At 46.7% G+C, this 16,083-nt stretch overlaps 1 protein-coding gene across 1 annotated transcript in view; it reads left to right on the forward strand.

Annotated features, from left to right (window-relative positions):
* LOC115325769 overlaps positions 1 to 16,083 on the forward strand; it is a 77,618-nt gene that overhangs the window by 32,382 nt on the left and 29,153 nt on the right. Inside the window, exons 4-7 of the mRNA XM_040208061.1 lie at positions 521 to 628; positions 3,842 to 4,002; positions 7,625 to 7,759; positions 14,933 to 15,044. Of these exons, the coding sequence (XP_040063995.1) occupies positions 521 to 628; positions 3,842 to 4,002; positions 7,625 to 7,759; positions 14,933 to 15,044 (516 nt within the window). The remainder of the gene's footprint in view (positions 1 to 520; positions 629 to 3,841; positions 4,003 to 7,624; positions 7,760 to 14,932; positions 15,045 to 16,083) is intronic.

The raw sequence follows: 16,083 nt of genomic DNA on the forward strand, positions 1-16,083 counted from the left end.
ATTTGTTGTCGCGACAATTAGCCCACCATATTGCCACGTGCATGACCGAGAGGGAACGCTTCTCCGTTCTTCTAGAAGATTCGCGTTTACCCTTACCCCGAGTGTAAAAGGAAGCCAGAATGACCTTGCAGAGTAAGTATCGCCCTATAGTTCGCCACACTCACTGAGACTCTCTCGACGACGACGTACTCTTCCGCCAACGCTCGACTCAGAGGTTTTCCCAGACTCCGACACCTGGGACGCTGTGTAGTTATTTTCATCCACTCATTTAGTTGTTCGTTCATTTTGGGCGCAAGTTCACCCCATAAACGTTTTAATTAATCTCATTATACGTCGTCTTTTTGTTTTCATCCTTAACAATATTACCTTCCCCCCCCAGGGTGGCCGATAACTTACCCGAACAAACTGCATTAGTGTACCTTTCACGGTTTATATTGAAATAAATTTGTCCGAAGTAAACTGAAACACCCTCTATATTGCACTGTGTAAGAAATTAATCAATTTTTTTATCTATCAAAAGTGAATGAAACGTTAAATTTCGACGACTCGGGTAATATAAAAGTCCCAAAAACAACGACTCCTTCACCTCCGCAAGACACAGAATCGAGACCTCCACCCGAGATTACAGGTGAGAGTCTTACCGCATAGTGCTTTGTTTCTACATGTAACCTACTGTAAATTTGCTCGAAGCATTGTTTTACCAGGTGTCCCAAATAGTGGCCAGGCTCTTTAAATCGACTGCAAAATTCGGTTTCTTAACCTATCGCGCTACGAATTTGTGCAGCGTCGCCCACAGATGGTGCTTTTTTTTTTTTCGATGGGGGAAAGGGGGGGGGGGGGGATCCGTGGATGAGTGGACTAGCGCACACTAGCAAGCTCGCGCTGCAGAACCCAGGGATCCTGGGTTCAATCCCCAACACTGCCCGTTTCGATCTGGATGAGCATCGTACCGGCGTGCGGTCGTGTATCACTACTGCGTGAGCACGTTAAAGACCCCAGGTTAGCAGTCGTACTGCACTGGCAAAATTGCTCATCTAAAGTGTAAACCAGTATCGCCCCATCCTAGCAGACTGAACTTATGCTGTATAAACACTAAATGTCCACTTTTTTAGTTTGGTGAATTTATTTTTTGTAAACTTTGCAAAGAACGACCTTACCCGAGAAAAATGTAACGAAAGAAAAATGCTTAACTCCTGTAGAAACGCAGCGAAGCCAACTGTCGTTAAACAATGGGGCTCCCTATTGTTTGAAGACCGGTGGCTTCGCTGCATTTTCATAGGAGTTTAGCCTTTTTCTTTTTTTTTACTTCTTCCTCAGGTAAGTTTGCTCTTTGAAAATTAACAAAAAAAAAAAAAAAAAAAAATGCACCATCTGCGGGCAGTGCTGCACATATGAAAGTAAAGAAAGAAAAAGGCTTAGCAAACGCAGCGAAGACACGGTCTTCAAACAACACGGCGCCGTTTCGCACGGGAGACAAGAGACGGCGCAAGCGGTCGCGATGCCAACAGCCGCCAACGAACGAGCATACGGCGTCGAGAGCCGGCGTCATTATGCTTGAGACCAACTAAGCCACCAAAACACAAATCGAATGAATTTATGTTCTCGTAATAGTAAGTTTATTTGAAGCAAGCGTTACATATCTTGGTGGCAGAGAGATTTAAAGCCAGCTTTGTCACCTGCTCCACGGGCCTTGCAGATCGTCGCTGTTCCGTTGGCGTCTATGCATGTGTTAATATCTGTTATTCATTGACGGAGGATCTCGTTAGTCCTGTTTCGAATGTACTTGAAGATAGGTAGAAATAGGAAGTAGTACGGAAAATAAAAATAAAATAAATGTGCAATAAAATTATTCGTTATAACATGCAAAACCAACTTGCCGTCAACTGATCAGGAAAAGAAGAAGTCCAAATAGGTAAATGACTATTACTATGAGTTTTCGAACACATGAGGGCGCTAGGAGAACTCCTGCGTATTCGGTGACATTAGACACATTATATTTGGCTACCGCAGCGTGTCCCATCAGAAATTAGTGACCGTGTTTTTCTTTTTTCAAGGCAAAAATGCACTCTGCATCGCCGAACGCTCATTCTCCGTCCAAATGTAGCGCTAGCGGTTCGAACAAATTTCAGAACTAACCGTTCAGTCAAATAAAAGTTATAAGTGATTTTTTTTTAAATCTCAATGGGAAAATGTGTTCATTATTAGCAATTGGTACCATTTAGCGTCAGGTATTCGAGAGCTCCGTCGACCACAATTTTCCCATTTAAAATGGCAGAAAATCACTTGTAACTTTGTGATTAGATGACGTTTCATTCTGAAACCTTGGCATCTGGTGGGGACCGCTAGCGCTACATTTGGATTAATAATCAGCATGGGATACGTAGTTTATTTGTCGGTGAAAGAACCTTGTAATTGTTTTGGGAACCTTGTACTTTTCCTTTACTGACGTTTATGCAATGAACACGATCTCAATTGACATAAACAAACTACATTAAAATATGATCCGGAATTAACAACACACTACAGAAGATGTATGCTTAGAGCACACAAAAAAAGTGATCTACATGGTTTGATCCACTGACAGACACAGAATTAGATCAGATTAGTCAGTTCAACACGGCGGTGCCTAAAAAGGGCTTCATCACTGCGAAAAAGTTATTATGAATGCAGGACAACTTTCCCGAATTCAAACTGCCTGCACACATTGCATAATGAATATCTGAGAATCGGTCGACTACGACAAAGGAACACAGATACCCGAACATCTGTTTGGCTGTGCATGCAGCATATCTAATTTCGATAACGACTGACTAAAGTTAAAACTATTAGCTGCCAGGTCCAATCTCTAAGCATTAAGAAACCAAGTGGAATATTGGTTTGACGTGCGTATCAGCACGGGGAGACATGCACACGCTCCCCCTAAGTTCGCGTGCCTCTCCGCACAGACATGTAGATCGGAGCAATACACCACCCTGTTTCCGAGTGGATTGCGACTCACGATTATGGCAAAAATCGTCCGTAAAATCACAGAAAAGTTTACACTGTATCCGGAATTCATGTGAAACAATGTTGAAATATGCAAGGCAAAAGCGTGACCCCAGGAGTGCTGACGCGCCTTCCTCAAGCAGGCTGACCAAGCTGTTCATTTAGAGATAAATCAACTTCAAAACAAAGTTCACCCGGGTAGACGGGGAAACACGACTGTCTTTCAAGGGCTGTTGATTGCTTAATTTTCACTTGCACTAAGCTAAGAGCGCTAGAAGGGCTTTGGGCGGTGTCTCTGTTTGCATTTTGAGAACTGATCCTGCTCGTAGTTTTTTTTTTTTTTTCTACCTTATTGTTACGATTTGTTTTGATAAAAGTTAGGGTCTGGATTTCACCGTTCCCCCACAGACAGTGCCCTAAAAGTACCATACTGGCAAAAGAAACTGACATTGTTGCCGTAGCAAGGTCAAGCATAGAAAACCTTCCTTCTGGCGACTTCTCTCAATTTCTTTTTTTTTTTTTTGCTTATTTTTTTTGTGTAAATTTTTACTCTGCACATAGCTCGTGTGTCTGAATCTTTGACCCTAGACCGTTACCCGTTCAGTTTTTCTCATTTATCATCGGTTCAGCTTTTTGCTGGAGTGTGCCGATCTCTATCCCCCTACGATATTAGGATGAATAATTTTAAATATTCAAAAATGGGGGTATTTGAGATACTAGGCACAAGATACTGAGAAATGTATTTAAGATAGACTCGAATATCAAATGCAGTTTTATGCTATCAAATTGCTAGTAAAAGTATTTGAAATACAGTATTTTTCGTAGTGTATTTGAGAGAGGCCCACGTCTTCTCCAGATTTACGATCGGCCATGAAAATACCCAGAAATAGAACACTTGCAGTTCCTTGGATGGTGTACTACATAAATGACTTTTCACAGTATAAGACAGAAGAAATTACCACGAGGATATTTAACATCAACTACATCCGTCAGCCGTCTGTAAACAGCCTTCTAGAGGTAAGTGGTCCCGCCCCTAAATGTAGCTTTGTGCTGACCAAGAGTAGGCGTTAATTTTTTATGTCGAAATAGCATAAACGACCTAGTTCAGGAAGTTAAACGGAGCGCAAATTTGTGAAAAACTCGCAAAAGTTAATTTGAAGAATGATAATAAATAATAATGAAGAAGTAATCAGATACTCCATTTAAACGAATATTATTTCCAACTTTCGAACACATTTAAGAAAACTCTAAATGTTACGTTGTACCGTAGTGCGCTTCACAAGGGTCTGCGTTATCACGAAAGAAATTGTTTTCTACACCAAGGCTTTTTTTAAATTATTGTCAGCGCTAAAAAAACACCCTGTAGGTATTATGGGTATGCTGTCAACAGACGTAAAATGCTAGAAGTCGACAAGACGAATGAATTTCACAGGTATAAAAATAATATTCAACCAACTAAGCATCAACGGCTGAGTGAATTAAATTATGTAAAAATTACTGTAATTTAGACAAAACAATTTTTAAACAAAATTTGTACATTCCAGATAAACTCGAACAACTGGTTTTAATGTTATAGCGATAAAACTGGTCAGCTAAACAAAAATATTTTAAACGTATTGTTTGTGGTGATATTTGGTTAGAACATAGCCTCCTTTATACTCACAAAGCCTGGCAGTTCGATGACGGAGCCATAGAGTGCCCGGCCGCAGATTTGGAGCGCGAAAATGTGGTAGCACAGAGCATTTCTCGGGGAGTCCAGAGCCGTTTATTGAGAGAGTTTGGCCATACATTGGTTTGAATAGGCGAGCATCTCGGGGCCAACCACAGGCAGCGAAACAGCCCCTAGCGGTGGTCGTGTGCTCTAAATATGTGACACGACTGATTTGAGCCGTTTCAGCGTCGCTAGAGTGAAAAGGTTTAGCTCTCGGTGACTGAAACCTTTGTGCATGTGAGGTTTTAGACACGCCAATATTCAAGTGTAAAATAAACGAAAGTGGGCTCCAATTCAGGGCCGACTTGCTAGAAACAGCGTCTCAGCTGAGACGGGGTAAGAAAGCACTGCCAAAGCCAGTGCACGAGCCGAGCGGGACTCCGCGTCTCAAGACGCTCGCGCGTCCCGCCCTTCGCACTGTTTCCTTTCAGCCAGTCTCCGTACGCTGTTCTAGCAGTGCAGACAAAGGCATGGGCACGAGCACGTGGCTTTGGGAAGTGCCGCATATGCACGAGTTCTCGTACAAACAAAAGCGTTTTGCTGAGCTAGGCTCACCCGCCCGTGCCTTTGTCTTCACTGCGGACATTTGTGAGATGGAGTAGGGAGGCCGAGATTGAACGCTTCTATTGCACGTTTTAAATGCCGTTTGCAATATTGTGACGTTGCGGTCTCCTGATTGGTCGACGCTGTGTCACAAATGTAGTTTACGCTCTAAGCGTGGGGGGAATATTCGGCACTGGCGGCGGCCTTTTCTCCGCCTATTGGCCAAACTCTCCCAATACATTGCTCTGAGGGAGTCTGGTATTCAGCGCACAGCTTTTGCAGCGGCGAAGACCCGAAACATGGTTCTCAAACCTGGCGAGAAAAGAAGCGGTAGCTCGAGGAACGCGAGAAGCACGACCGGACATTCCATCGCTCGGGACAAATGTGTTTCGGCGTCTCGCCGCAGCGAGGCGCCCGTTACACGACTCTTGTCTGCCGCTCTACCTTTTCACAGTCGGCGGCCGCTTCTCGTGGCGATCTGCCAGGCTTTGTCAGTATAAAGGAGGCAATGATTAGAATCGACACATGAAGAAACACAAAGCGTTTAATCCAGAGCACTTGGGACATAACACGTAACCCAACATATACTCCTGAAATGTTAAACAAAGCTGCATTTATGTACACTTAAACGGGCACTCAAGTGGATTTTCATATAGTATATTTATTGGCATTACTAAATCTGCGGGTTCTAAGCATCTTAATAAATCGGAAATCACATTCAAGAGCGGCTGATTCCCCCTATTAAAAACACAATCGAAGATTGTGCCGCGCCCCTCGTTCTGCGTCTTGGCGCAGAGCACCAGGGGACGCCAGCGGACGGAAAGGCAGCAAGGGAGGTCACGCGACAGCCAATCACGAGTGACGGATTCTCGGAGGACTGATTTTTCGAATGCGCGTGTAAAGTGATCTAGAACTCTGTAGCACGCGTATTAGAAAATGCAGGTCACGAAAAGGCTGTCATTCGTGATTGGCTGCCACGTGCCCTCCCCTACTGCCTTCCCGTCCGGTTTCGCCCCCTGGTGTTCTGCGCCACGACGCAGAAAGGGGGACATGGCAAGATATTTGATTGGATTTGACTGAAACGTACTGAACTCATTCGAACTATAGCGGCATATGTATATAATTCCTGTTGATGACTACCTTACTGATTTCTCTAAGCTACATTTTTGCAGTAGCGCATACTACTCAAAGTAGACTGCTTCATACGCAGCCCCATGTTTTGACTGCTTCTAGTAAAAAGCTGGCGAAAGAACACCTGACAGCTCTCAGGCGTGTTTTTGTCGGCTCGCTCAGCCAATGTCCACTACAGACGGTTCCTCTGCTGGCTCCCCTCTTCACACAGGGGGTAAAGAGGGAAGCAGAACGCGACAACTGGTAAGCCCTAACATCGGCGGTTCCGAGAGAAAGAGCGATTGAAGAGCGTAAAATGATACCAGACGATAAGTTGAGCTAGGCGTGTTCGTTTTTGCCGTGACGAGTTGCATTAATTCAAGTGCTTGTCAACTAAATTTCTTTCTATAGAATGCGCGACGCCAGTGTATTTCACTAAGTACAAACTAAATCTAGGAAAACAGTTAGTTGAAACAATATAAGTGATGTCTTCCTGCTTCTTTCTCATATATTAAAGCGCCGCTAGTGATCTCGGCCTATCGGAACCACCGATGGGACCATCGTTGTCCGCTTCACTGCCCAGCCGTTCCGAAGTGGCCGCAATGCAAGAGTGTTTCCCTCTAGATTATTATATGAACTCTATGCTATAGCACGTGCTTTGCACTGAATGTTTGAAACGTTTGGTGATTTCGACCGCCGCACCAAAGGACCATAAACGCAAACCAGAATATTCGCCGACGTATGGAGTTTTACAGGGTTTACTTCACGATTCGCATCATACCATGATACACTGAGCATCATCTCAACCCGTCAAAAAGCTAAAGAAAATGTACACTTTGTTTTTAAAGTTTCACCCCCAATATCACGTTTGTTAGTTTCGTATACCGTAATATCTGAAATATTTTCTGCATCCCTAAAAAAATTTAAGTCAGAAAACTGAAAAATCAAGATCGTGCAATGGTTTACTAAATATCTGGAAACAGTGCGGTACATTTCCATGTATTTCAATCTCCTTATGCTGCTTTGTATATGCGGTCATAGCTTACCTGAGTTTGTTTCATACTTGTTTTCTGTTCTGGGTTCAGATAATTTGTTCTGGGATTTTACAATGATAGGTGTTCACAAGTAACGACGTGCGCGTAGCTGTTTATGTATTAAGTCGACCATATATGAAACACATTGGAATATTATAAACTACTTAATACATTGAGGGACTCTTTGTTAATGCTAATTTTTTCAGGCTTAGATAGCTTTCTTTTATTTTATAATTTACAGATTCCAGATGGAGTTTACTGCCCTGGGGGCTACTTTAGAAGAGGGCTTTCGCAACCCAAATATTCGAACATAAAAATATTTCACTACTCGGCGCGCGTCTGGAATTCTAAGACGAAATCTTCCAGTGTTATTAAAGTGAGTAGTACACATTAGATCATTTTTAAAATCATCTTAATATTGGCACAATCTTTAAAACCTCTCTCACAAGGGCATTTCAAAATGCATTTAGAATTCGCAAACAGCCACGTGCCATATTACATGCGAAGAGTCGGGACCGCTCGCTGATTCACAGCTTGACGGAAGAAAATTTTACCGAATTCTGAGTACCATTTGAGATGCCCATGTCATTGAGTTATTAGTCGTATTAATATATCTTTAAGTCGCATTGTGGGCGGCGGGACGAATAGGATGGTCAGTGCAAGTGATGACCTAAAATCAAAGCCTTCAAAAACGTTTGTTGAGATCGGGTATGATTTTATAAATATCAGATGGCTGGATGCATCGCAGGTTTAGTGCTTGCTCATCGTGTTTTATGCTTACTATCGTTTTCAATTTTTTTTTTTTTAGATTTTGATATGATTATAATTCTTTCATGTCTTGTTTAGTCCCTCTCACCTAATACACGAGCCCGGCTTACAATAAATGCTTTCTAACGCCATATTTGGATATCTAGGTTCAGCAAGAAAATTAAGTAGACATTAGGAGCTACACGTCTTAAAGCGAACGTGAAGTGAAGAACCGATGAACTTCACTGGGATGCAATTTCGCATTTTGTGGCGCAATAGCTAGTGCTCTGACGTCATGCACAAGCTGAACACCGCCGGGAGAAATTCATCGCATGTTCCAAGCGAATTCACTCAATGAAGTGCAGCATGTAAATTCGACGTTACAGGCGTGCCCGAAAAAAGTGCTTCCATGATTTTAGAAACATGGTTGCTAACAAAGTGACAAGGAAGACTTTCGGAAATGGTAAGAAAATACTCCAGAGCTACTGCTCAGCAAAGCACGCTGAAACAAATGCTGGACTGTCATCAAACTATCAATATTGAAGGGCGTAATCTTGTCAAGCATTTCATCAGCACGACGTCACTCAAGTAAGACGCGCAGATAAGAGAAATTTGAACAGACACAATAGAAATTCTGTCTCTGCTTTTGGTGGCTGGGCTTGGCGTCGAGAGGGGGCGCCACGAGCGGCCGATCGGAGTGGACGCGTCGCGTCGAGCTCCTGCTGTTAGACCCCTTTTTGAACTTTTCTTCGATTAGTTGAGCTCCTTTTTTCTGTACCGAAGTTGAAAGCTGGGCTAGTTGGTGTAGGCTAAGCATAATGTAGGTGAAACAGCGCAGAACGATAAATACTACAAGGAAGGAATAAACAGGACGGGACAGCGCTGACTCGCAACTGAAGATTCTATTACCGAAAACATAAAAAAGTAAACACGTAAGGCAGCAATCTACCCATGCTCAAACCTTTCTGCCACATCACATAGGGCACCGGTCATACACGTGCCGCCTTCTTCACCCTCCTCCCCCCACCCCCCCCCCTTTTTTTTTTCATTGCCGAAGTCAGAAACAACATACCTTTCACAAATAGCGTCACCGACGGCGTCGGTGACGCTATCTGTGAAAGAGATGTTGTTTTTCCCGTTCTGACCCCGGGGTCTCGACTTTGCTCACGTTCTGACCCCGAGGACTTGACTTTGCTCAAGTTTCGGCAGCCGACGTCTTGTCAGCGGTCGGCTCGCAGCTCAGTCTGTCGCCGCGCGAAGTCGGCTCCCTCGACAAGTTTCGCATCAGCCCGCGCAGTAACATGATTACGGTCAGCACGCCGGACGACGAGAGGTAGTAAGCCTATCTGCAAATTCGGTCTCTGGTGATCAGTGATAAGACGCACGAGGTCCCGGCTCTCATGACCACTCCAAGCGACTCGACGCGAATAGTCGTACCAAAGGCCCTCTCGTTCGATGAAACCGAAGATGCGGAAGACGTCATGCTGAGCTGCATAGAGCAGAACCTACAATGGTAGGTACTCAATTAAAACTTGTTGTTGGCCTAGTTGGTTCATGATGCAGTATAGAGGTTCTTTGCGCGACACAGGGGACAATTACAAGCGAGTAGACACTCGCAGCTTGACGCATGGTCAAGTCACGAGCGCTACTGGTTACCCTACAAAGCAAGAGGATCCCAACATGTTCCTACTTCTGTGGGTTCACTCTCTCCTGTTTCCTGTACAGAGATAGAATCAAGGCGTGCGTCAACTAGACGAACGGGTCACAATGCCGACGTGTGTCCCATGCCACCCCAGAGCAGGTGACACCGCTGCGGAGCCGACCACCCGTCGCAAAACGAAGATGGCTCGCACTGCGAGTGCCAGCCTCTGTTCGCCATCTGCGGCAGGCACATCACGGCCTCCAAAGAATGTTCACATCGCTATGTTCGCCGCCCTGAAGGTCGCGGACCGGCCCCGGCGGAACCTGAGAAGCAACGACTGCGGTCCCGCAGGTCCCGCTCGCGAGACAGCTATGTTGGATTGCGAGGTTCCGGAGCACGCAGCCGCTCGGTCTCTTTCCCTCCCCTGGAGGGCAGAGGCCGAAGCGCTTCGAAGAATCGAAGTGTCTCGAAAAATCGCAAGCCGAAGGAAGACAGGACGGCGTGGGCGACTGCGGTTGCGGCCGGTGCTGAGTCCGCGCTGGTTATGGAACTCAGGCGGCAGATCTCCGACCTTCAACGACAGCTAGTGGGAGAGTGCGTCTCCAAACCGACCACTTCATCGCAGAACACGCTTCTGCGGCCTCCGCCCCTAGAGGCACCCGCGACCAACCTCCAGGATACGCCGCTTTTATCCGTAACGTCACCTGTCCACGTAGTACCGGAGCCGCTTTCGGAACCAGTGCCGGGACCGGAAAAGAAAACTCGCAAGCGCCACGCTACCAAGGCAGCGCCACCTCCCCTAACAGAGAAAGACTTCAAAATAGGCGATGACACCTGTAGCGTGGTCAGCTCAGCGACTGTCCTGGCCCTCAAACAGCGACCGGAAACTCGTCAGGAAGCGCATTCACACAACGCATGGAATCCCGGTATACCGCCCTCGAACAGGCGATTGAGAAAATCCGGCCCACCCAGCAGCAGATACAGCAACAGATGCTCCAAATGCAACAGTATACATACCACAGATCCGGCAAGCACTCCCGCTTATCCAGGAACAGCTACGCAACTCCGACTCCAATATGGCTAGACGCCGGCAGCGGCAGCAGCAACACCTGCGAGTGTGGCAGTGGACCTGCAGGGTTCTCGGTCGCAAGAGAAGAAACCTACAGCTCCACATTCGCAATGCCGAGTACATGCCTCGTGTTCTCGCCTTCCAAGAATCGCACGATGGCGCCAATTTGTCGGGTTACGTTCGCTCCGAGGTCCCCTCCGAGGCGGCAGCGAGAGGGCCGCGCGCATCGAAACCTCTTCACACTTTCGTCCAAAGAGTCATACCCACGATCCAACGCGAACCCTGTAGTTGATAACATACCTCACATCCTGCTCGAACTCCTGCCCAGACGCAAGAAACAGCGCCGCGTCTTTCTACTCAAGGTTTACAGCCCCCCGAGGGATCAGTAGAAGGCTGCAGCAAAGATCCTCGCAGAAGTCCTCCGCGTCGTCAAAGACTCCCCCCTACTCGTCGTGGGCGACTTCGGTGTCAACTTCACCGAATGGGTGCACCTACATACTCTACCTCAGGCCGTGTCTATCTAGGAGTGTATAGACGAGCACGACTACACCATCTTGAACGATTTCCGCTATTCCACCCGCATTGGAAACAGCGTCTCCAGAAATACGGCACCGGGCCTCTCGATGACGAGGAAAATAAGTGAAGTGTCGTGGACAAACGCCGGGATCTCCCTCGACAGCGACCACCACGTGCTCGAGATGCTCGTGCCAGTCAAGGGAATAGCGGCCCCCTCGAAACGCGAAGTCCTGGTCACGGATTGGGACGCTTTTTGCCACAACAGGAATAAGTCGGCTCCGACAACCATCCAAGACCTCCGCGGTTGGACCAACAGTTTACTATCCAGCGCGGAGTTGGTTACCGTCGAGAGCGACGCCACTTCGACCTCGGGGGTCAGCGACCCTAAACTCTGGCACATCTGGCAAGCTCACCGTAGTCTTCAGGCCAGCTGACAAGCACAGGCGAGAAAAAACGGACTTTCCGCAGACGCATAGCTCAGTTTGAAAGAGACATCGAGATTTATGCGGACCAGCTAGATCAGCAGCAGTGTGAACAGGTGTGCGACGGACTCAATGGCAAACTCAATCGCAAGGACACCTGGTCCCTGCTCAGACACTTTTTGTATCCCACGACCACCAAGACCGCGCAGCGGATCGACCTCTCCAAGGTCCTTCACTCATACGAGATCAGTACGGCGGACCTCATGGGGGAACTCCGTAACACCTACTTTCCCGTTTCCACAGAGCACGAAGAGGCCTTCCTCTTATACACTGGGTTGCCAAGCCCCGAGCTCAACGATGGCATGATCGAGGCCGAGGTTTGGAGCGTGATGGAACAACTGCGCACGAAACCAACGCCGGGCTCCGACAGGATTACGAACAAGGTGCTCCGAAACTTGGACGACCGTTCGGTGACAGCCCTAATGGTCCTTTTCAACGAGGTGTGGCGATCGGGATCAGTGCCCCCTTCGTAGAAGCACGCCGTCGTCGCTTTCATTCCGAAACCCCAAAAAGAACTTTCGGTCTCCAATCTCAGGCCGAGTTTCCTTACATCTTGCCTGGGCAAGTTGCTCGCACACGTCATACTCAACAGACTTCAAGCCTAAGTGGATGGCCGCGACCTTCTACCGCACAGTACGTACAGTTTCCGAGCGTACCTCTCTACTCAGGACGTGTAGAGGGGGATCCAAGCCTTGCTGGCCCTCGACCTCCAGAAAGCGTTTGACAACGTGAAGCACAAACCATTCTCAGCCGGATTTCTGGCCTGCACATCGGGCTTCGTACCTTTGCGTACGTGAAGTCCTTTCTCACGGGACCCACGGCAGAAAGTCGGCTGGGAGAGGATGTCTCGCCGACCTTTCGAGCCTGCGTGGGACGAGGTACGCCCTAAGGGGCAGTGATCTCGCCCCTCCTCTTCAACTTCGCAATAATGGTCCTGCCAGAAAGCTGACCGTTATCCCCGGTCTACATCATTCGCTCAACGCAGATGACGTTACTCTTTGGACTGAGGGTCACGTATTACAAGTGCAAAGCGCGCTCCAGACGGCCGCTGATATTGTAGTGGTTCATGCCAGATCCGTCGGTTTCGAGTGCTCCCATGCTAAGTAGGAACTCCTTGTGAAAAGGCGCTACCATGAGCGCATTTTCCGGGACTAAATCCAAGTCCTGGACAAAGGCAATCGCATCTCTGAAAGCGACTTGGTCAGAGTTCTCGGCATCCACTACAGAGAGGATCTGTCAAACGTAGACGCCACTCTTTGAATTGGCAAGACGGCCAAGAGCACGGTGCGTCTCATTTGACGCATCGCCAACAAGCGAGGCGGGGTCAAGGAGGGCGACGTTTGCCGCATAGTGCACGCGTTCGTTGTCAGCCGCGTCCTCGACAGTGTATCCTACATACGACTCACGACCACCGACAAGGCAAAGCTCGATTCTATCACAAGACAAGTGTACAAGCTGGTCTCTAAGCTACCGCTTAGAGCGCAGAGTGTATCCACCACCAGACAAAAGTCTCACTAATTTCCAGGCCCTGAGGTGGAGACAGCTGCAGACGAATACCCTCCCCTGCCCGGCCTTCCTGCGGCATATCTATCCCACCGTCTTCGACGGGAGGTGCGCCCGCTGCCCGCCATCGGACCCCGCGGACTAGGCGACTAGCCCGACCAAGGCCACCGTCGCACACTTGTTTTGGGAATGTCCCTTCGAACCTCCCTCACCTACTTTACGAATCTTCGTCGCCCACCTTCGATAAAGGAGAAAAGGACTCGCCGGATCTCCCTTGGACCGTGCTTCTCCGAAGCTCGGACCCACACATCCAAGCCAAAGTGGTCTCCCGAGCGGATAAGATCGCGACGGAAACCGCGAAGACCCTACAAAAAGCGAACGAACGTCTGACGTTAGACCCCGCGTGAACATCCGTGCACGTGTATTCCTTCCAGAACTGAAAAAATCTGCCTCGCATGCATTCCCTCTTTTTTAGAAAGACAATTTTTTAGGAAGCCGCTGTAGGTGAACGCTTATCCTGCGGCTTCCTGTTTTGGTGTTCCAATAAAGTTGTTTCTCTCCCTCTCTCTTGGCGTCGAGAAGGATATAGTAGTAATTCATATATACTAGCGACATGCCGACGAGGGAGTGTCACTGACGAAACACGGGACCATCGTTACATGCCCTTAGCATATGTTTGGACCAGAGACAATTAGCGAGGCCCGCATATTACATCTTAGTTTAATTATTTAATTATTATGCCACTTGCGTCTGAGTTTAAAACTGAAATAAGCCTAAAACACAGTAATCATGTTGGCCTAGTAATCAACATGTACATCTGCAGGTTTTTTTGAACGTTAAAAACGGCCTAGAGGTATGAGTTCGTCGTCAGTACGTGCTGTCAATTGAAGTAAAATATTTTTTAAAGTACTGAAATTTTAGAAACGAGCTTAATTAGGTTGTTCGCGAATTCTTTCAAAACAAATATTAGGTTTGGTCTCAGAAGTAAACAATTAGATCACACTCACTAGTTTTTAGATAATATTCATATTTGGCTGTAAGTATACTCTTATCTAGGAATAACGTACTTTACCGTGTATTGATAAAACAATTCTTGGTCAGAAAATGACGGCTTCTCCCGTCTAGTAAATTTTGGAACTAAGAGTGGCGCTGCCGCAAGTAGGAGTACAAACAGTGAAAATAAATTAAAAGTAAAAAATAAAGAATAAAACAGCATATACCTTAAGATAGATGCAGCACTGCTCACTTCCTGTTTCGATTAATCCAAAACGACATGAACCCTCCGTCCCAAGTCGCGATGGTGTAACCATCACCCATTTTTTCAACAAATCTGCGCAGTTTTTTTTTTTTTTTAAGAATCGACGCATGCAATGACTTTCTCAATAATGTAGTCTCCGAACCAACGTCCCTCTATTAGGATCTCCGAGCGATCTCATTAGGTGCCTCCTGATTTCAGCAGCGCGCCTCTACCGCTTCCATTTGTCTCTAGCAAAACTCCCATAGTGTGGCGAGAATATTCCAGACAATTGGAGGACCGTCTTAATACACTTATTTGGAAGAATATTACAGTCCCGCACTTTTTTTTTTCAGGGATGGATTGATGTGTACAATCGCCTCTTCAGACTTGATTACACACCTTGGTTGTCGAAGGACAGAGAGCCAGTTACAATAATTGCAGTCGACACGAAGAATACAGACGGCGGTATAAACCGGACTTGTACGTAAGGAGTTACAAGTACCTGATTACTTGTAATTCATTACAATTTGTTGTAATCTTTTCTTGTTTCAATAACTTTTTTTTCTGCGGTAACGTTCGCTGTAATTCAAGTACTATTTTTCTGTATTCAATTGCAAGTAATCAATTATATGTTGCCGAAAGAGATAAAATGATTGAATTCAGATTTTTTATGTAAAACAATTCTCTCTCTGCCCGTGCGTCACTGATCCATAGTGCACCAACGTTGGGCACTTTTTTTTATCCTTAAGCAACTGAAAAAAAGATACCGAGATACCATGAGAATTAGATTGTCCGCGCGCTCAGCGACGTTTTCACTGTTAAGCTGTTTAGAGTTCGTCGTTTCCTGCATACGTATTGTTACAATCCGTGTCTGCCGCGGCATAGACGGCTGTGTTCTGCGCTGACCTCATTTATACTCCGTTTTTCGATAACTTGGCCAACTGTGGAAGTTGCGGCCCCCGCGAGCCAATAAGGGCGTTGAAGCAAAGTACGTGACAGCTCACCATGGTCGAGGCCACGGGGGCCTCGTTACCGCCGCAGCAACAGCGCCGTCCGCGACAAAAAGTAGTTCTAGGTATCTTCTCATTATAACGGCAACTGATATCGCGCGATTGCATCTCTATCGGCACTACGCTACACGACATAAAAGAAAGACGAGGACATGTCACTTTTCAACGATACTTAATTATGATCAAACCTTTACCGATGACAACGCGGGTTTTGAACGATGCTTCAATGATGTTTGAACGATCTCAGCCCTGTAATCGATCACTTCCGCTCAAAACGTCGTCCTGGCATTAACACGTGCCTCGGATTTGCGGGTAAATTGAGGGTATGGTTGTGTCATGAACTGTTCCCGTGGAGCTCGCTACTCTAGCGGACGGCAATGATGTGGCGGTGGACGTTCATCCGAAGTTGGTTGGTTTGAAGCAGACGACAGCCAGCTCCTATTGTGTAAAAAGCTCTCTGAATAGATTTTTAAGCTTCAAACACCACTTGATTC

This window comes from Ixodes scapularis, unplaced genomic scaffold (assembly GCF_016920785.2).
Source record: "Ixodes scapularis isolate PalLabHiFi unplaced genomic scaffold, ASM1692078v2 PGA_scaffold2__306_contigs__length_199485367, whole genome shotgun sequence".
Lineage (NCBI taxonomy): Eukaryota > Metazoa > Arthropoda > Arachnida > Ixodida > Ixodidae > Ixodes > Ixodes scapularis.